This window comes from Heloderma suspectum, chromosome 13 (genome assembly GCF_057233095.1).
Source record: "Heloderma suspectum isolate Gila_16-S chromosome 13, 16-S_ref, whole genome shotgun sequence".
In the NCBI taxonomy this organism is placed as follows: domain Eukaryota; kingdom Metazoa; phylum Chordata; class Lepidosauria; order Squamata; family Helodermatidae; genus Heloderma; species Heloderma suspectum.
In genome coordinates, this window is record NC_139470.1 from 26,675,615 (window position 1) to 26,697,482 (window position 21,868).

Here is a 21,868-nt window from a genome sequence, read left to right on the forward strand (position 1 = left end):
CCTCCTCGCTGCTCCTGAAACGGGGGGCTCCATCCCCCGCCGGAGAGGTGCCGGGGCGCCGGCCAGCCAGCCTGGGGGCCTCCCGCACCCGGGCCCCATGGCAGGCAGGCAGGGCCCCGGGGAAGGGAAACCGCTTGGCTCCCCTTGCTTTGCGCTCTGAACGGCGGAGCCCCCCGCCGTGGAAGCAGGTGACTGGGGCTGCGCAGCCGCGGCCCCCTCTCAGCCCCACGCGCCTTCTCCACGGAGCGCCCGCCGGCCCGCCCCCTCTCTGACCGCTGAGGCCGCTGGTCAGCCCCCGGCGGCCTTTGGGCCAAGGCCGGCCTGGAAGGAAAGGCCGCGAGGGCACAGTCCTGTGCCTGTGGAGACAGGACCAAAACGAAGTCCTACAACTCCCAGCGTTCCCCGGAGAGCATGACTGGCTGGGGCATGCTGGGAGTTGTATGACTTGCCTACACACGCGTAGGATTGCCCCCCCTGCCCACCCGGCAGACAGAAGAGGGCAGCAATAGGACTTGCTGGCAAGCCACTTTAAAGGGGTGTGTGTGTGGGGGGGGGGGTGTTCAGGCGTTGCTGGCAAGCCACTTTAAAGGGGTGGGGGGGGGTGTTCAGGCGTTGGGTCAGCACCCCCTTCCTCCCCTCTCAGAAATAACTGGGGAGGCCAGATTGGGGCCCAGTTCTGAGGGGAGGAGGACGCAGGCTTCTTGAGGAGCGCCTCCAGCAACACCAGACAGGCCGGCCTCGGATGGCCTTCTCTCAGTCCCGTCAGCCAGGACAGCTAGACTGGTGGGGACGAGGGAGAGGGTCTTCTCTGTGGTGGCCCCCACTCTGGGCAACTCCCTCCCTAGGGAACTCCGCCATGCCCCCTCTTTAGTGAGCTTCCGTCGTGCATTAAGAACGTGGTTGTTCAGGCAGGCGTTTGGGGTGGGTTACGGTATTTTAGAAAACGTTTTTATTGTAGAATTTTATTGTTTTAAACTGTTTTATTGTACGCTGTACATCGCCCAGAGTGGCTGGGTGACCAGCCAGATGGGCGATTAATAAATTTAATAAATAATAATAATAATAATAAATATAGGCTGCAGCGGCCGCATTTTGAAAAGGGAGGCTGCTAGAGGAAGGGGAAGTTCTACCCCCTTTCCACTTTTATCCCTGTTTAACTTTTCCCCAGCAGCTTGAACCCATTTTCCCCCCAGGCCTTTTCCCTCAACGTTTGGCCTGAGGGGGAAATGGGTTAAATTACAGCTGGGGTCTCCAATGTGGCGCTCCTGGGCATCCATGTCCCCACAGATCCCTCTCTTGACACCCACCAGGCTACCAGCCCCTCCTGATTTTTATTTTATGTCTTAAGTTTATTTATTTATTTATTACATTTATATCCCGCCTTTTTAACTCTCTAAAGAACCCCAGGCGGCATGCATAATCCTCTTTCTCTCCATTTTATCCTCACAACAACAAGCCTGTGAGGTAGGTTGGGCTGAGAGGCAGTGACTGGCCCAAAGTCACCCGGTGAGCTTCCATGGCCGAGTGAGGACTAGAACCCAGATCTCCCGACTCCCAGTCCAACGCTCTAGCCACTACACCATGCTGGCTCTTTTAATTACGCTTAAAAAAACAAACTTACAGGGAGGCTGGCCTGCTGCAAAGCGATGGGCTGCCTTACAGAGCCATCTTTATGCGGGCGCCAAAGAGTGGTTTTGTGTTTTGGAGCTCACACCCCTCCTTGGTCTTGTAATTGGGTTCTTTTGTTTTAGTTTCAGCACTTTGTCTTCTGGGAAGTGTTTTGCGACCGCCCCCCCCATGGCAGCCATTTTATGAATGGGCAAGCCCAGCCCTGTGGTAGCCATTTTGTGAGAGCACCCACAACACACTAAAAATGTGCCGGCTGACCCAAAAAGGCAGCATACCCCTTGAATTACAGCCTCGGTGGGAGCATTGTATAAAAGTGGGAAATGCCCCTAAGCAGTAACGTGGAACTAGGCCCAAACCTCTCCCTTCTCTAGGGTCTTGGAGTCAGCCGTTCCTTCTGAAGGGCCACTTCAAGAAGGCCATGAGGGATGTGGGGCCGATGTGTCAACTCACATTGCCTCTCCTCCCCACCCTGAGTGACCTTCCGTGGATCTTGCTTTCTCCATATCTCTCTTGTTTCTGTCTTGGCAATGTGGGTTTAGCTCAGAGGCCCTCCCTTTGCGAACCCCGCTCTGGAGCAGTTGTGCTTCTTAAGTGCGGATGCCTAGTCTGCTTTTTGAAGACAGAAGTTTAATTTTATATATTGCTGAGGTGCTATTTCCACATTCGGCATTCAAAGCAATTATGCTTTCAATTAAGAGCATAAGACTGATACAATAGCAGTCATATATCCCTTGGAAGAGAGTGCCACAAATTAAGAGCCACCCCCGAAAAGGCCACGTCTCATAACACCCACCAATCTGACCTGATAGGCGTGTATCATAATTACTACATTTCTATCCCAACTTTTCTCCAAAGAGCTCAAGGCGATGTAGTTTATCCTCCCAACAACCCTGTGAGGTAAATTAGGCAGAGAGCAGGTAATAGGCCTCAAATCACCCAGTGACCTTCATGGTTAGGCAGGGATTTGAACCCAGGTCTACCCCAGTCCTAATCCAACGCTTTGAATCTTGACGATGCCAACATAGCCATAAAACCAGCAAGCAAATACTTTTTTTTTATATAGTTGAACAATTTTCTCGTATCACTGCAGGCAGGGCTCACCCGTTCTTTCAGTGGAACAATGCCTATTTTTAACTTGGTGCTTGATAACTATTTTATTATTATTCCCTCTGCCCCCGCCCCAGCTTCTCTTTTACACCCATACAGTTGAAGTTGGTTCAGCCTTGGGAACCTTGACATTTAGACAGGCGGTGCTGAGCTCTTCAAATTCTGTGATGAAGCTGCTTCTGAATTGAACAAGGGCCAGCAAGGAAAGGACATCAGGCAGGCGAACCTGTGTCCCTCAAGCTGTTGGTGGGAAATGATGCTGACCCGTCCCTGACCATCAGCTGTGTCGGTGTGGCTGATGGGAGTTGTACTCCAGCAACATTTGGAGACCTGCAGGTCTGTCTGTCCACCCCACACCCCTACATAAGCAATAGCTTCAGTCTTGAAAGCGCAAAGACAGAATCGAAAGGGGGGGTGTCTTGGGAGAGGGAATTTCTTATTTCTTGGTTATGTTTTCAGGCTGCAGTTCTGTGCAGGTTCCCTTGGAAGTGAGTTCCACTGAAATTGCTGGGACTGCTTGGCAGCTAAGAAAATATATTTTAAGGACTGAGGTTTAAGCCTCTTAAGAGGCACCATCCTATTCCCTTTCTGGGAAGAGGTGAATGGGTATTAATTGTTTCTGCCCTTCTAGGCTTTCCCTGGGAGGCTCCTTGGGGCAGAGACCTGATTATGTCACCCTTTAAAGTGCCAGGCACGTTGGTGGTGGAATACAGAAAGCCAGTGCGTTGCATTGCTGAGCAGTCTCCCCCGACCTGGTGTCCTCCAGATGTGTCTCCCATCATCCCCAGCCAGCATGGCCAATGGTCAGCAATCCTGGGAGTTGTAGTCCAAAGCCTTGTGGAGGTACCAGATTGGGAAAGAATGGTTTAGAGCATTACATTAGGACTGGGAGTTCAAATCCTTGCCAGTCACCTGCTCTCGGCCTAATCTACCTCACAGGGTTGTTGTGAGGATAAACTACATCGCCTTGAGCTTCTTGGAAGACAGTTGGGATACATATGTAATAATAATTCATGCCTATAAGATTGCATACCTATAAGATTGTTTAAACTGGTAAGCGTGGGAGATAGGGCCTTTTTGGTTGTGGCTCCTCATTTGTAAAACTTTCTTCCAAGGGATATATGACTGCCATATGCACATCTTCCTGGAGAAGGTCTGGATTCCCCTTCCCAGACTTTCTCCCGTGGGTTGCATATATGAAACGACCTACGTTGATCAAGGAGCTTTCACCCTGGAGGGAGGAGCCAAGATCCTGCCTTGGGCTGCATTGCTGGTGGAGTTACTGTCTGCCACTGTCAGGCCTGTTCTATGTTGGAACTTGCCAGCAGCTGTACTAGAGACAGTAAAAATGCATCTGGAACAGGTAGGGGGATATGTTGCATGGGGCACATAGGAAGCAGCGTTTTCTCTGGCTCCTGATGATTGAAGTAGGCTCTTATTTCTGAACTGAAATGAAGGCACAGCTGCACTCCTGCACACCTCAAGAGCAGAGCAGGGAAGGGGCGTAAATAAGATCTACCTGATGTCTGGGAGCCCACCCTCCTGACAGGCCTCTGCTTGCATGCCTCTAAGATTGGAGACAGCCCTTTTTGGTGGTGGCTCCTCATTTGTGGAATTCCCTTCCAAGGGATGTATGACCAGCCCTGCCTGTGCTGGCTTTCAAACGGGCTTTGACAACTTTACTTTTAGCTGAGTTGCTTTCTATTCAGTATGTGGGTAGGTCTCAGGTTATTGATGGTTATTTTCTGCTGGTTTAAAAGTGTGTTAATGTAATGGGTTGATCAATTTTAGGGATAATTTGGGGCCTGTTTAGATGTTGTGAAGCACTGTTTGTTTGAAACTATGGCATTTTATTGAAATTATGTTTTAGAGTTTATTTATGTAAGCCATCTTAGGAGGGCTTTTTGCCCTGAAAGGCGGCCCAAAAGTATTTCAGATAAAGACAGCCCAGAACACTGATTCACGCAGAGGTACGATGGGGAGCCTCCTCTCCAGGCATATAATTCTGCTGTGTATTGGAAGTGATTGTTGAGAGAGTCGATCACACCCCATGGAGATGCAGCAGAATGGCCCACTCCCTGCATAGGCTGAGTGGAAGGAGACAAGCTTGGAGCTTTGAATCATGCAGAGATACAACAATCCCCAGCCTTCTGCCGAAGTGGCTACTTTGGGCTTACAGGAGACTTGTATATGTTTCTCATGGCACGCCGTTTGGGAGTTACTGACCTCATTTGTATGTAAGTGTAAGCCAGGATTCACTCCTCCTAGAAACAGGAGCTGGCAAACAAACCAGAAGTGGTTTGCTTAGCGTTATGTTCCAACTGGGTCTCCTGGGTTGTTGCTCTGAAACAGACCAGGATTTGTGAGCCAAGAACAAACCCTGGTTTACTCCTGGCTTATGAGCCTGGCTTGTTTGAGAGCAGCAAACCAGGATCCCAGGTGTGGACATAGCACTAAGCCAGTCTTCTCCAAGCTGGTGCCCTCCAGTTGTGTTGGACCACAACTCCCACAATCCCCCACAAGCAAACCTGGTTTGTTCACCTGCTACAAAAATTAGCCAAGAGGGAAGGCGCTGTACGCCCAAAACATCCAAAAGGAAAAAAAAAAATCCCAAAGCACCTCTGAGTATGGACTGTAATAATAATGTATTTATTGTGCAGGTCTCTAAACTACTTGTGGACTCTAAAAACGTTTATTGTGCAGGTCTCTAATCTTCCTCAGGAGCAATTAATCTCTTAGACGAGCCTACTTCCGTTTCTGTTGAAATTCGTCTGTTCTGAGATCTGCATAATAAACATTTTAATAAGTAATAAATGTAATAAATTATTATTTTAATAAATCAAATAATAAATAATTAAAATGTAATGACTAAATTTAATAAATTATCATTTTAATTAATAAGCCTTTTTAATAGTCCACGACTATTTTAGAGATCTGCACAATACCTAAATTAGTATTACAGTCCATAATCGGAAGGTGCTTTGGGATTTTTTCCTTTTGGATGTTTTGTGTTTACCTACTAGCACTGGGATGGACAACTTACGGCCCTCCAGGTGGTTTGACCTACAACTTCAATCATCCCTCACAATTGGCCTTGCAAGCTAGGGCTGATGGGAGTTGTAGGCCAAAACATCTGGAGGGCCACAAGTCGCCCACTGTGTCTCTTTTTACGAGATCTGGGTAACTAACCCTTTTGAAACCTGAGGAGCTCGAGGGACCAGCCGTTAGCCTTTGGCTAATAGCGTAGTACATGCAGATGGGATAACAGCCATCAGTGCCTCTGTGAAGGGTTGTTTACCACATATTTTCTGCAGTTAATGAATGACCAGCATTGGGGCGAAGGTCTTGGCAAATAGAAATGGTCTCCCTTTTGTTGTATCTTTAGTTAGTGTTTCAAAGTTGAGGCAGATCGTGGTCTGGTTGGAATACTGAACCCACAACGCCAAGATGGAGTGGGGCGGTGTCCATTGCTCCTTCGGGCTGTACTTTTGAGACAAATAAGTTTGAGATAAGTCATCAGTTCTTAGCTTTGCAAATAAATATTTGACTTTTTTTTATTTGGGGAGAGTTAAAGATAGAAGTTTGATCAAAATTGTTATATAGCAGTAGTTACCATATTTTCCTCTCTTTCTATATCTGTTTATCTTGATCATCCCAGAGTGCAGGACACGAAATAATGGGCTCAAGTTACAGGAAGCCAGATTCTGGCTGAACATCAGGAAAAACTTCCTGACTATTAGAGCAATACGACAATGGAACCAATTACCTGGGGAGGCGGTGGGCTCTCCCACACTGGAGGCGTTCAAGACGAGGCTGGACAGCCATCTGTCAGGGATGCTCTGACTTGGATTCCTGCATTGAGCAGGGGGTTGGACTCGATGGCCTTGTAGGCCCCATCCAACCCTACTGTTCTATGATTCTATCATATAAGCAATCCGTACAACAACCCTGCAAGGTAGTTCTGTGTTATGATTCCCATCCCACAGAATGGTGGGTGGAGATAGTTGAAAGATAGTAGCTGTGAAAGCCAGCTGCTGAGGTGAGATTTGAATTGGGATCTTTCGTGGTTCACATTCCAGTCTCTTAGCCACCATGCTATAGCAGATCACTTAAAAACTAGTATAAATGAGCAAAGTGCTTAACCAGTTTTGCAATGAAGTCCTGAATCCCTTGAGTTCAATTGTGCTTACACTCAGGTAGGTCTGTAAATAATTGCAGCCTAAAATTTATTTATTTATTACATTTCCATACCGCCCAGTAGCCGAAACTCTCTGTTAATCCTTACATTAACCGCTTCACAGACGGGAACTGAGACCAAGTCAAATAGGTGTTTTGCTAGTGAACTCCTGGTGAAGCTTGGAGCAGACTTTGGGTATTCCAAGTAACCCGGCATATATTTCAACTACCTATTGGCAAAGCCAATAAAATAATGAATAATTGAAATAATAAATAAGGTTTATTGCCAGGAAACCATATGCTCTTTTATATTTCTTTTTTTACTTGTGTGATGTGTATAATATTGTTCTTTCTGGCCGGGATGGGCTTTTGACAAATACATGGATTGGTAAGAATGGTATGGAAACCAAGGTGTAATCTGGTACAAAGTGCCAAGAATAGCACCTTTGGGAGTAGGTACAGGTTAGAGTGGATTAACCATTGTGCAAAGTATACTGCAGAACTGTGACCCAGCATATTGAAGGCTCTGATGCTATGGTGTGGTTACTGGGGGGCTCTGAATACCAGTTCTCTTATCAGAAGAGGTGGAACATTGGCAGCTTATAGGCCAGGCTGTGCCAAGGTAATCCAAATTCTGTACTAAGAAAATCTCTATTCTGCAGCCTGTATACCAGGAGTTCAGGGCAGCTTTCAGCCTCAGGGCTGCATTCCAGTGGTGGGCAAGCTGAATGCAAAAGGAGATAGGACAAAAAAAAGGAGAGCGGCATTTCAACCTTTTTCAATGGGGAAAAATTTGTACAAAAAGCAGGAAACCACCAAAGGATTAGCAGTTGGGGAAAGGGTGGGGAATCCCGAGGGCCGAATTTGGCCCTCAGATCTGAGGTTCTGCACCCCTGCTATATACATTATGCCAGCCTTTCATAGAATCATAGAATAGTAGGGTTGGAAGGGGCCTAAAAGACCATCGAGTCCAACCCCCTGCTCAATGAAGGAATCCAAGTCAGAGCATCCCTGACAGATGGCTGTCTAGCCTCGTCTTGAATGCCTCCAGTGTGGGAGAGCCCCCAACTCCCTAGGTAATGGGTTCTGTTTGGTAATTCCATTACCAAGTTTTTTCTGACGCTCAGCTGGAATCTGGCTTCCTGTAACTTGAGCCCACTATTTATTTATTTATTTATTATTTATTTCTATACCGCCCAATAGCCGAAGCTCTCTGGGCGGTTCACAAAAACTAAAACCAAACAACACACAATAAAACAATTTAAAATATATAGAACATTAAAACCACAATATAACAATACAACCACAATAAAACCTAGCAGCAGTACAGGAGTTTAAAATACAGATTTAAAACAGCAAAGATAAAAATTTAGAAAGCTAAAATGCCTGGGAAAATAAAAAGGTCTTCACCTGGCGCCGAAAGGAGTACAATGTAGGCGCCAGGCGAACCTCACTAGGGAGCTCATTCCAGAGCCGGGGTGCCACAACAGAAAAAGCCCTCCTCCTAGTAGCCACCCGCCTCACTTCCTTTGGCAGGGGCTCACGGAGAAGGGCTGCTGCTGATGATCTTAAGGTCCGGGCAGGCACATATGGGAGGAGGCGATCCTTCAGGTAACCTGGCCCCAAGCCGTTAAGGGCTTTGAATGTTAACACCAGCACTTTGAATCGGGCCCGGAAATGGACCGGCAGCCAGTGCAGCTGGAAAAGTACTGGCATAATATGAGCTCGCAGGCCAGTCCCTGTTAACAATCTTGCTGCCCTATTTTGGACCAGCTGAAGTTTCCGGACCGTTTTCAAAGGCAGCCCCACGTATAACGCATTGCAGTAATCCAGACGAGAAGTTATCAGAGCATAACTATTCCATGTCCTGCACTCTGGGATGATCAAGAAGAGATCCTGGCCTTCCTCTCTGTGACCACCTTTCAAGTACTTGAAGAGCGCTATCCTATCTCCCCCCGATCATCTCTTCTCAAGGCTGAACATGCCAGTTCTTTCAGTCTCTCCTCATAGGGCTTTGTTTCTAGTCCCCTGATCATCTTCGTTGCCCTCCTCTGTTCCCTCTCCAGTTTGTCAGCATCCTTCTTAAATTGTGGTGCCCAGGGCTGGACACAGCACTCAAGATGAGGCCTAACCAGTGCTGAGTAGAGGGGAACTAGTACTTCCCGGGATTTGGAAGCTATACTTATTTAATGCAGCCCAAAATAGCATTTGCCTTTGTTGGCTCATATTCAGCTTGCGTTCTACAACTTTCCCAACCTGGTGCCTTCTAGATGTTTTGGACTGCAACTCGCAGAATACTTGATCATTGACCATGCTAGCTAGGGCTGATAAGAGTTGATTCTTGTCTGGAGGGCAAGGCATGGGGAGTTAAGCAAGAGCCCTGTGTGCCCTGGTCATCTCACCAGGCTTTACCTGTTCACTTTCAAGAGTGACTCAACAACAATAGGGGCTAGAAACTTGCTGTTTTTCAAAAACACATACTTAGGAACTTGACGTTTTAAGTTTCATTTATTTCATTTTTTTCATTTCTATACCGCCCAATAGCCGAAGCTCTCATCAGTTGAATACAAATGCTGCAACCAGAAGAAGTGGGAGGATGTTTTGTGTATGGGGGCTTGCCCCTTTCGAGAGAGTGTGACCTAGGGTGGCTATTCACAGTTTAAGAGGCGGTGCGGTGTAGTGGTTTGAGTATCAGGCTAGGACCGGGGGCGGGGGTCTCCACTAGTGATTTACGGCAAGGTTGCTGCATTCGGAGGTCTTTCGGGACACATGACATCATGGCCGTCTCACAGCCACCCCAGCGTTAAATGCCAAAAAAACGGTTCTTCTGAAACTACTTTTAGTCTGATTCTTTTTCTTAGTTTGGCTTGTCTGCGCTTCTGTTGTGGTGTGCACCACCCCTTGCATTTACTCCAGCATGATTTCCTTGCCCAGGGGTGTGTCTTTCACCTGGCTGTGCCCTCACTGACCCCAGTCAAGGGGTGTTTCCCCAATGTTTTCCCTGCCTGTGTTTCTCTGATGTTTCCTCCATTTCAGGACTGGCCATCAGAGTTCTGAGCTACCTGATGGCATTTACTTCACTTTGCCTACCACTAAGCTCTGGTGGCCATCCCCACAAAGTATAGGTGTGCTCTGGGCAGCCTCTAACTTTTTTTTAAAAAGTAATTCATTAAAGTGAAATAGTGCTTTTGTCCAGCAATACCTACACCTACCATCTCGCTATTGTGCGATAGTGAGATAGGGGCCATAGGACTTGTTGGCAAATGCGCGATAGCGAAATAGGGGAGGGAGAGAAATAAAAACCAAATTGGCGGAATTGGGCATAGGTTGGGGAAGCAGGTGTCTCCTCAGAAGTAGCTCCCATTGTTTTCAATGAGGCTTGTTCCCTAAATATTGATGCTGCGTTTCTTTACTGTTTGCTTTGTTGCTGTAAGGAAGTAATTAATGTGAAGCCTTGAATCTTCATATTACGGGAGCTTCAGGGGAAGGAGATGGGGAGGTAGAGCCTGGAATGGGGGGAGCCTCTCTTAACAGTTGAGCGGCCCCTGCCAGTCTGATGATGTTCACTCCACGCCCCACCCCCCAAAGTATGTTCCTGTGAAGCGACTTAGAATGGTGCGGTGCACTCATTCATGGAGCCCTGCACGGACCAAAGCCGGTTCCTTGAAAAATCCAGGTAAGCCTTCATCCGCCTCTCCTTCCGTTATCGTAGAGACACCCCCCGGGAGACCCACACTTAAATCCCCATCCGGCCATGAAGCTTCTTGTGTGACCTGGATGACGGGCCTATCTCTCAGCCTAATCTACCTTGCAGGGTTGTTGTGTGTATAAGATATGGAGGAAGAAACTTGTACATTGACCTGAGCACCTTGCGTGAAAGAGGATTAAAAAGAAGTAAAAATTCACTTCAGCCTAGCCCTTTTTGCCAAGCTCGGTCCATTCCCTTTCCTCCTTCCCAGGCTATAACCCGTCCCCAAATGCTAACCGCGTGTTTCTGAGGCACTCTGTTGTTCCCAATTTACAGATGGGAACTGACGCTAAATCAAACAGGTGTTTTGCCAGGGAGCTCATGGTGAAGCATGGCCCAGGAAATAGGTCAGTTGTCAGTTCTGGATGGGGCTGTGCTTTCCCTTGAGGGAACAGGTGCGTAGTTCGGGGATACTCGTTGATTCATCTTGGTCACTTTGAGGTTCAAGGAGCCTTGGTGTCTAGGAGTGCCTTTTACCAGCTTCAGCTGGTATGCCAACTGAGGCCGCTCCTGGACCGTGAGCCACAGTGGTACAGGCATCGGTAACCTCGAGATTGGACTATTGTAACGCACTCTATATGGGGCTACCTTTGGGCTTGGTCCGGAAGCTCCTTCCAACAGTAAGCTACACCCTTGCTAAAAGAACTGAAACCGGCTGCCAATAAGCTACGGGCCAAGTTTAAAGTGTTGTTCACATACAATTTGGGATCGGGTCACCTTAGGGATCGCCTCACCCCTTGTGTCCCCACCTGATCTCTGTGATCATCTGCGGGAGCACGTCTGAGGGTTCCTCATGCGCCTCAGTTTAACCTCAAGAGCATGTGCAGTAGAGCATTTCATGTTGCTGCACCCACCCTCTGGAACCCTTCACCAATTGACTTTAGACAGGCCCCTGCAGCTCTGACGTTTAGATGTCTCCTTAAGACCCATCCCTTCACACAGGCTATCTCTGAAGTGTGACCCAGTCAGCTATGGTCTGTAGCACACAGTAGAGATTTATTGCTGATTAATTTGTATAGTGTTGCTTTTCTTGTTAGATTTTATTGTTCTGATGCCATTAGGTTTTATGTTCACCACTTTGGTACCTCTGTGGAAAGTGGTGTGTACATTTGAGTAATAATAAATAAATGATATAATAAGCATGGACCTGGCTTGCAATATCCAAGTGGCTAGGAATATACACAAACTACCTGTTGGCAAAGTCAGCAAAGCTCTGCCCCTGTATTTCTGAGGCAGGCTTTGCACCATGAGGGCTAGGAACATGTGTAACCTGTGGGGGCAAGATGCTAGTGTCCTGCTTTGGCTGATGGGTGCATGGAATACAACTGACTCTCAACAGTTAACATCATAATCGTGGCCATCCACCAAGCCCTTGCAGCCGTGGGTGTGCATTGTCTGGCCCAATGCGCTCTTGCATTGACTCCGTCAATAGAATCTCCTGCTTTGTTCTTGTTTGGTTTCTTTTTTTTACGTCTGCAGGTGCAAAGGTGCCAGCCTGTGAGCTGAGTTGGTTCCCCGGGCAGGCAGGAAAGGACAGCCAAAAAGTGGGTTGCGGCCGGTGACTTTGGAACACGGGGCAGAGGGCGTGGGTTGCCTGCTTGGCAAAGCGGCATTCTGGGAAAGCAGAGACCAGTTTTGCTGCTCTGCATGCTGTAATATCTCCCTGGTGGCGTGCAGGAGCGAGCGCTGGTGGATTCATTGGTTTTTAAACTCGCAAACAGATCTGACTTCACACCGCTGGGAATAGTCATTCCCAGTGGAGGCTGGTGGATCGCTCCTTCAGAGTCCTGGCTGAAACCTGGAGCTGATCCACCGCCCCACTGACATTCGAGCCACCAGCCTCCACGGATCCTTCTGTCGATGCAGCGAAGGCTGCAAGCAAACTCACACAGTTGTCAGAGTTGAACATGTTGTGCCCACCCTGTCTGAGTGAAGCCGTGCCCATCGGCACCCCCAGGCACAGCCCCTGCTAGGTGCATCCCTGTAGCCCCGTAAGAGAGGGGTCTGCCCACTCTACTCCCCTGAAGGAGGGGGATGCCCCACAGGCAGGCGTAAAAACTTGTCCCTTGGCCCACTAATCTCCCCTGGCTTTAAACTGTTGTTGTTCAGTCGTTAAGTCGTGTCCGACTCTTCGTGACCCCATGGACCATAGCACGCCAGGCCTTCCTGTCCTCCTCTCTCTCCTGGAGTGTGCTCAAGTTCATATTCATTGCATCGGCGATGCTATCCATCCATCTCATCCTCTGCCATCTCCTTCTCCTTTTGCCTTCAATCTTTCCCAGCATCAGGGTCTTTTCCAGGGAGTTTTCTCTTCACATTAGGTGGCCATAATATTTGAGCTTCAGCTTCAGTATCTGTCCTTCCAATGAGCACTCAGGGTTGATTTCCTTTAGGATGGACTGATTTGACCTCCTTGCAGTCCAGGGGACTCATAAGAGTCTTCTCCAGCACCACAGTTCGAAAGCATCAGTTCTTCGGCGCTCAGCCTTCCTTATAGTCCAGCTCTTACAACCATACATTGCTACTGGGAAAACCATAGCTTTGATTATACGAATCTTTGTCGGCAAGGTGATGTCTCTGCTTCTTACTATGCTGTCTAGGTTTGCCATAGCTTTCCTCCCAAGGAGCAAGCGTCTTTTAATTTCATGGCTACAGTCACTGTCTGCGGTGATCTTGGAGCCCAAGAAAATAAAATCTGTCACTGCTTCCATTTCTTCCCCTTCTATATGCCAGGAAGTGATGGGGCCAGATGCCATGATCTTCGTTTTTTTAATGTTGAGTTTCAAACCAGCTTTTGCACTCTCCACTTTCACCCTCAACGAGAGACTCTTTAGATCCTCTTCGCTTTCTGCCATTAGGGTGGCATCGTCTGCATATCTGAGGTTGTTGGTAATTCTCCCGGCAATGTTAATTCCGACCTGTGATTCATCCAACCTGGCGTTTCTCATGATGTACTCTGCATATAAGTTAAATAAGCAGGGTGACAATATGCAGCCTTGTCGTACTCCTTTCCCAATTTTGAACCACTCGGTTGTTCCATGTCCGGTTCTTACTGTTGCTTCTTGAAGTTTCTCAGGAGACAGGTAAGGTGGTCTGGTACTCCCATCACTTTAAGAATTTGCCACAGTTTGTTGTGATCTGCACAATCAAAGGCTTTAACATAGTCAATGAAGCAGAAATAGACGTTTTTCTGGAATTCTCTTGCTTTCTCCATGATCCAGCGAATGTTGGCGATTTGATTTTTAGTTCCTCTGCCTCTTCGAAACCCAGCTTGTTCTTCTGGTAGTTCTCGGTTCACATGGTGCTGAAGCCTAGCTTGTAGGATTTTGAGCATAACCTTGCTGGCATGTGAAATGAGCGCAATTGTACGGTAGGTTGAACACTCTTTGGCGTTGCCCTTCTTTGGAATTGGAATGTAAACTGACCGTTTCCAGTCTTGTGGCCACTGTTGAGTGTTCCGAATTTGTTGGCATATTGAGTGCAGCACTTTAACAGCATCATCTTTTAGGATTTTAAATAGCTCAGCTGGAATACTGTCATCTCCGCTAGCTTTGTTGTTCGTAATGCTTCCTAAGGCCCACTTGACTTCACTCTCGAGGATGTCCGGCTCAAGTTCAGTGACTGCACTATCATGGCTATCAGGGACATTAAGATCTCTCCTGTATAGTTCTTCTGTGTATTCTTGCCACCTCTTCTTAATCTCATCTGCTTCTGTTAGGTCCCTGCCTTCTTTGTCCTTTATCATGCCCGTCTTTGCACAAAACGTTCCCTTGATATCTCTGATTTTCTTGAAAAGCTCTCTAGTCTTTCCCATTCTGTTGTTTTCCTCGATTTCTTTGCATTGTTCATTTAAGAAGGCCTTCTTGTCTCTCCTTGCTATTCTCTGGAACTCTGCATTCAGTTGGATATATCTTCCCCTTTCTCCCTTGCTTTTCGCTTCCCTTCTTTCCTCAGCTACTTGTAAAGCCTCATCAGACAGCCACTTGGCTTTCTTGCATTTCTTTTTCTTTGGGATGGATTTAGTTGCTGCCTCCTGAACCATTACTCTGAGATGCACACCCCTAGGGCCCCCTTAGTATGCATGCCAAATTCCAGGTGTCTGGGTTTCATGGTCTTGGGAGTTATTGCAGTGACAGACGGACACACATCCTCTTTTATTCTTATAGATGGATTGCAGGAGGTGTGTGAAGGAGATGGAGTTAGTTTTGGAGCAGAAAAAGCAAGTCTTCCATCCTGCTCCTCCTCAGAAGAGACCTGGAGAAGGGCAAGAATGTGCCATCCAAAGGATCAGAGGATCGGAGTGAATTCTTTAGAAAGAAAGGATTGGGGGATTTTTAGTTAACAGGGGGAGATAACAAATGGAGGACATGAACTAATGAGCTTTTCTACACGAGGCTTTTATTGTGCACTCATGATTGCTCAGTCACGGTAGTTTGTGGGCCCTTTACGTGATGTCGTCATCCTCCAGGGCCTCTCCTGCTCTTTGCAACTTTTTCCTTGGTTTTTTTTTAGATCGAGGAAAGTGTGGTATTATTTGGAAATGGCGGAATGAGACTCTTGTGTAATTGCACCATTCTGCTATGCCACAGCACCACCTAGTGGTTGTGTAATGAAACATATGGTAAAGGTGTCCCTAACCAGTCGTGTCCGACACTAGGGAGTGGTGCTCGTCTCCATTTCTAAGCCGAAGAGCCAGCGCTGTCCGATGACGCTTCCGTGGTCATGTGGCCGGCATGACTGAACACCGAGGTGCACGGAACGCTGTTACCTTTCCCGCTGAAGCGGTACCTATTTACCTGCTTGCAATTTCTTGCTTTCAAACTGCTAGGTTGGCAGAAGCTGGGACTGAAGATGGGAGCTCACTCCGTCACGCAGCACTCGGGTCTCAAACTGCTGTCCTGCCGACCTTCCAGTCTGCAGTTCAGCGTCTTAACCACTAAGCCACCGCAGCCCCTTAATGAAACATATAGAAAGACAAAGAGACAAAAATCCTGGAAAAAAAAGACATGTGAAGGAGCCGATCCTAATCCCGCAAATATTCTGGAAGCAGGAACCTTAGTAAAGGTGCAGGTTAAAAGCCTCATGTAGAAAAACCCGTAGATAGGAAGTGAAAAAAGGAATTGGCAGTTCAAAAGAGAGAACTCAGCGGTTTTCCCATGATTAAGAGCAGCTGATTTGAAATACTTGACTGTTAAGGGGTGGGGGGCAATCAATAAAGCACACTTTGACTGCAGTGCTGTGCAGGCTTTGCCAGGAATAATCCACACTGAATGCAGTGCAACATACTTCCAAGTATACGTGCCTAGGGTTGTGCTTTTAGTGTGGTTCTGATGTTACGCTCCAACCAATTCAAAGCTCTATAAATTCTTTTATGGAAGTACTTGTCAATATTTTAGAATAGGGATGTTGAATTTTTCCAACCTGAGGGTGGAATTCAGTTTTAGAGACGCTCTTGAGGTGGCGGGTGGGGCTGTTGCCCTCTAAGGTGTGTTTTCTAAATATTTTTTGTACTTGGGCAAATGTCGGGAACAGGTTCCTCCGTTTTGTTTCTCTCTGGCTCCATTTCTGTTGGCACTCACCAACTGAGTGTGATGATATTCTAAAAAAACACGTGATAAGGTCAGAGGGGGAAGGAAGCGATCACGAGGGGACTCACACACAATGTACTAGAGGAGTCACTTTTGGCTTACAAGAAGAATCAGCGACAGGGCTTTTAACTCAGCATTTTTTCTTTGGGGGCCATCCAGGTCATCTTGACAACTATTTTTATGACAGTTACCCAGAACACATTGTGCACCTGCTTGTATTTTTGTGTCTCTTCTTTTTAATACAATTACTACATTTCACTCATTTACATTTTTAAATTCTTAATTATTTATTATAAAACATTTTGCATTTGCATTTCATAATAAGACATCTTGTATTGTTTTAAAAGAGGTGGACTGGCAATTTTTCAGTAGTCTTTCCAGCAAGTCCAATGAAGCAAGATCAGTTATTTCCTTAAAATCCAGGATAGAAGGATCAGTTTGTCTAAAACTTTCCTGCCCAGGTTGCCTGTGGGTAGTTTCTCACTCGCCATAGGTGACCAGGCGAGTGGTTGTTTACAAGCCTAGTCTAGAAGATGCTATGGTGGGAAGACCACCTCCTCCTGGCCCCAGGGTCCTTTGTGCATTGCCCTTCTGACTTGCCTCTTCTTTCAGGGACTACTCCAAAGACAATGAAAGCAGCTGGTTCCGCTCCCTCTTTGTCCACAAAGTGGATCCCCGAAAGGATGCACATTCCAACCTCCTGTCCAAGAAAGAGACCAACCACCTGTACAAGATCCAGTGTGAGCCACCGCCATTCCCTTGTCCCTGTACTTCCTTTCGCCTCTGTGGTTATCATAGGGTGTGTGTGTGTGTGTGTGAGTGAGTGAGTGAGAGAGAGAGAGAGATGGTGAAGGGCTGGTCTGCAGGTAAGGTCTGGTGTTCATAAGATTTGTTCAAAGTCTGCTGCGAGCAGATGTGGTTTTCCTGTCTTTTGTAGGCTGATATTGTTCTGTCTCTGCAGAACAGGTGGGAGACTGGTGTGAGAGGGTCAGGGGCCACATGATAGAGGTGTACAAAATTATGCAGGGTGTGGAGAATGTGGACAGGGAGACATTTTCCTCCCTCTCTCAAAATACTAGAACCCAATGGGGTCGTCCCATGAAGCTGATGGGTGGGAGATTCTGGACAGATAAAAGGAAGGGCTTCTTCACACAGCGCAGAGCTAAACTATGGAATTCGCTACCACAGGGTGTAGTGATGGCCACCCATTTAGATGGCTTTAAAAGGGGGTTGGACAAATTCCTGGAGGAGAAGGCTGTCAATGGCTACTAGTCTTGATGGCTATGTGCCACCTCCAGTACCAGGGGCAGTGAGCCTGTCTACACCAGTTGCTGCACAACATGGGCGGGTGGGTGCTGTTGCACTTGGGTCCTGCTTGTGGGTGTCCCACAGACAGCTGGTTGGCCACTGTGTGAACAGAATGCTGGACTAGATGGCTCCTTGGTCTGATCCAGCAGGGCTCTTCTTATGTTCTTATATGTGGAGTGTTCCACACTTAGCAGAAATCCCAGAGTGTGCACCCTCCTGGCTGTCTGTAAACCTCTAATGGAGAGGGAGTCAGGTTTCTAGTCCTCAAGGTTATGGAAGGCACATTAGAAAATATGCAGCCTGCAAAAAAGTCTCTCTTGTTCATGGGGGTGGGGCTTCGGCATGGCACATGGCTCTCTGTCCCCTCCCCATGGCTTCCCATGACTCTTCCATCGGCACCCAAGGGGCTTCTGCCTGCTCTTACCCAAACCTCCCTGCTCCCACCAACTCTTCCATGTCTGGGAAGTCCAAATTCTGTGGAAACACAAATAGGACCTTCAGGATTACAGATGCACACCATGCAGGCCTTTGGTAAACAAGCGAATCTTCATCCTTTCATTTTGTTGGTGTGTTTGAGCCTCGGAAATTGGATTTCCTGGAGACAGTATCCAGTTGTTGAGGGCTCCTATCGGGTTGGTGCGGTGCAAAATCTTGCAGGGGCCACTGAGCAGCCATCCCACGCCACCTTCCTGCTGTTCGGTGATGGGTCCTGTCAGGAATGCCCCTGTTGCCTTCTGAATCCTCTAATAGCCAGAATCAACACTCAGACAAAAGGGCTGCTTTCCAAGGCTTTAATTCCATTCAGCCTAAGGAAGCTTACAGATGCTAATTGCCTGAGACTCAGGGGAAATACAAAGGAACAGCCTAGTAGGGGCTTCTAAGAGTTAAGACGTCAGTTGGTCTCCATTTGGGGGAAAGCGCGGCAACTTAAGAAGTAGGAGGAGGAGGTCTCCCCTCTCCCGTGGGGCCTCGGGGCGCAGGTGTTGACGTCGAGCCAATCGAGCTGAGCGCCTAAGCTCAGCTCCCACAACCTCTTGCTTGTGCCTGCACCTCGCGTCTAAAAGCTCAAGTTGTCCCTCCCTTTCCATGATAGGGTCACTGTCGCTCCCAGGAATGTGAGCCGGGGGGGCTCCCCCTCCAGCTGCGCCTCTGAAATCTGAGAGAGTTCCCCTCCCACGGATTGTATCTCCTCCTCAGAATCAGGGCTGCTTTGGGACTCTATGGGCTCAGATCCAACCCTGACAGGTCCAGTCTGCACAAGGGAACAGCTAGGCTGGCGTTGCGTTACCAGAGGCTGCCTGTGCTTTGCTCTAAGCTGGGCCACAGGTTACCTTCTACACCACGGGCTGGGAATCTCCGGTCTGGGGCCAAATCCAGCCCTCCACGATCCTGCAGATGGCCGTGCCACCTTCCTCTGACCCCACCCCCTTTCCTCCCCAAGAGCTGGATTCTGTTTCCATAAATTTATTTTTGGTATTTTTGTCTCCACCTTTTTTTTTTAGCCCCACCCCCTTTGCCTCTGGCACTACTCACCTCTGGAATGTGGCCCCTGAGCGCTTCTCCAAAATTGTGTTTTGCCCTAAAGCTAAAAGAGGTTCCCCACCTATCTCCTACACTGGTCCCCTGCTCTTTGGAACAGGACGCCTTCCACCTTGTTTTGATACAGCTTCTCGCTCTTTCGTTGCAGTCCACAATGTGAAACCCGAGTGCCTGGATGCCTATAACAGCCTGACGTAAGTGGCTCTATCTCCCATTTCTCATACACGAGGGATTCTGGGATCAATAAGATAGTGGCGGGGTGGGGGGCAGTAATTGTACGACCATAAACCATAATGATGCAGTATAAACAAACAGTTCACAAGTGGAACCTGCAGCAAAATGTGACAGTGTACAGTTCCACTGTTTCGTGTGCCAGCCAGTCTCTGCCTGAAGATTCCATTCCTTCCTCCGTTCCTGCTTTTCCATCTTTTTCTCTCTGAACAGTCAGTGCTCTGTGCTCACCGAGTAGGTTCAGTCCTCACTGACATGTTCTTTGATGGAGGGTCTCCCCTTATTTATTTTTTTTTACTAAAATTCTTTTGTATTTCTGCAAACCTTCCCCCAAGCCTGCTGTAACCTCCCTCTTGGGCATGGGTGGTGCCGTTTTGGCTACCTAAGGTTCCATACTCAATGCAGGTTACGATCATTTCTGAACAAAAGGAGTTGGAACACCATTATTAACAGGATAGCTCCCTTTCTGAAGAAAGGAGAAGAAATACCAGTCATCAGACCCACAGTCAAAGGCATGCAGAGCCAGATGTTTTTTCCTGGCTTTTAGCGACAGGCGACAGCCCAAGCAAAATCTGCTCCTGTCCTTTAGCACTGGGCCAAAAGAAGCCAATCTTTTGACATTGTGGCCAGCAGTGTTTCCCCTCAAAATATGATCCAAGGATTGATTGATTTTTACAGGATGATAATGAAATGCTGGCATATGATGCTCTGGCATATGCTCTCAGTTCTTGCATGGTGATGAGAGGAAGAATACGATTTTTTATAATCATCATCATGAATATACGACCTTATTTGCTAGAAAGCCTGTGTGCAACACTTTAAACAAGCAAACCTTGAAACAAGCAAAACACAAACATTAAAAACAGTCAAAACATTAAAACTACATATTTTAAGGGTGCAGTCCTATGCATATTTAGACCAAAAGGACTAGCTGGGAATGCTGTGAGTTGTAGTACCTTTTTCTGTCTAAACATGCGTAGGATTGTGCCCTAAAAGGCTAAATGGAAAAGATGCAACTTCACACCCTTCCTAAAAGCCAGGGGAGCAGGTCCAATTAAAGGCAGCCGCCGGTGTGATCACATCACTCCGGTGCTGAAGGAGTTGCACTGGCTACCAGTTGTTTTCTGGGCCAAATTCAAGGTGTTGGTTTTGACCTTTAAAACCCTATACGGTTCCAGCACAGCCTATCTCAAGGAGCGCCTCCAGCAACATCAGACAGGCCGCTCAACAAGATCAGCCTCGGATGGCCTCCTCTCTGTCCCATCAGCCAGGACAGCTAGGCTGGTGAGGGCAAGGGAGAGGGCCTTCTCTGTGGCATTCCCTCCCTAGGGAACTCCACCGTGCCCCCTCTTTAATGAGCTTCCGCCACGCACTGAGAACTTGGTTGTTCAGGCAGGCATTTGGGGTGGGTTAGGTTATTTTTAGAAATACAATGTTTTAATGACTAATTTTACTGTTTTAGACTGCTTGTACTGCTGTACATTGCCCAGAGTGGCTGGGTGACCGGCCAGATGGGCGATTAAGACATTTAATAAATAAATAAAATCGTAGTTCTTGAGGGAGCGCTTTCCAGCATTCAGGAGCAACCCAGGAGAAAGCCCTTTCACGGGGGCCTGACAAATGGACTTCTCCGGGTAATGATGCCTTCAGATGGGCCTCTCCTGCAGATCTTAACAACCTGGCGAGTTCATAGCGAGACCGGTGGTCCTTTAGATAGCCAGGTCCTAAGCCCTTTTGGACGCAGTCCCACTGATTGCAACTTCAGTGCCCATAAGCCTCCAAACTTGGAGGCTTACAGGTGCCCAAAGCCGATCAAGAGGAGCAGTGGAGGATCGCCTCTGCAGCGCCTCCCTTCTCTGCCTTTTAGCTAGACGGGCTTTTCCACCCATCCAGCATGGTCACTGCTGAGGGGAAGAGAAGGAAGGTGGAGAGGAGTGGGGATGCAGCGAAACCCAGCCCCTCCCCTTCCCACCCACTGACACGGCCCCTTCGCCTCCTCTCCGAGGTCGCTTTTGCAGACTCAGAGGGGCAGCCGTGGAGGTTCTCTCCATGCCGGCTGCAAGGGGGAGGGGGCAGGGAGCACAGATTTCCGGGCTTGAGGTTAGAGCACTGTCTCCAACCTCGGATCCGGGAATCCGAAATATCTTGTACCCCCCCCCCAGACGCCGTCTAGGCGCCATAGGATTACTCCCTTAAAGGTTAAAACCTTGAATTGAGTCCAGAAAGCAATTGGCAACCGGTCCTTCAAGACAAGTGTAGTGTGCGCCTGATACTGTGCACTTTCCAGCTTAGCTGCCACATTTTGCATCAATTGAAGCTTCTGGACTCTCTTCAGGGGTAGCCCTACGTAGAGCACATTGCAGTAGTCTTAACGTGGTATAACCAAGGCATGGATAACTGTTGCCAAGTCAGACCAACTGGCTTTGGGGGCAATTTTTGCCAGTGTCACTCTTTTCATAGAGGCCCCCTGATAATTTTGTGTAGTTACTTATTTAACAGTTTAAGAAACATGCAAGTTAATAATTAAAAGGAACAGGGCAAA

The 21,868-nt window shown here is 47.9% G+C and overlaps 1 protein-coding gene across 6 annotated transcripts in view; it reads left to right on the forward strand.

Annotated features, from left to right (window-relative positions):
* Window positions 1–21,868, forward strand: part of NIPSNAP1 (nipsnap homolog 1) — a 52,980-nt gene that overhangs the window by 184 nt on the left and 30,928 nt on the right. For 4 of the 6 annotated variants that reach the window (XM_084819387.1, XM_084819384.1, XM_084819385.1 and 1 more), the window contains exons 2-3: window positions 16,861–16,988; window positions 19,244–19,289. In XM_084819387.1, the coding sequence (XP_084675513.1) occupies window positions 16,861–16,988; window positions 19,244–19,289 (174 nt within the window). Of the gene's footprint in view, window positions 1–2,952; window positions 3,073–10,461; window positions 10,589–16,860; window positions 16,989–19,243; window positions 19,290–21,868 lie in introns of those variants that run through there. The other 2 variants (XM_084819390.1, XM_084819388.1) reach the window with 2 other exon arrangements.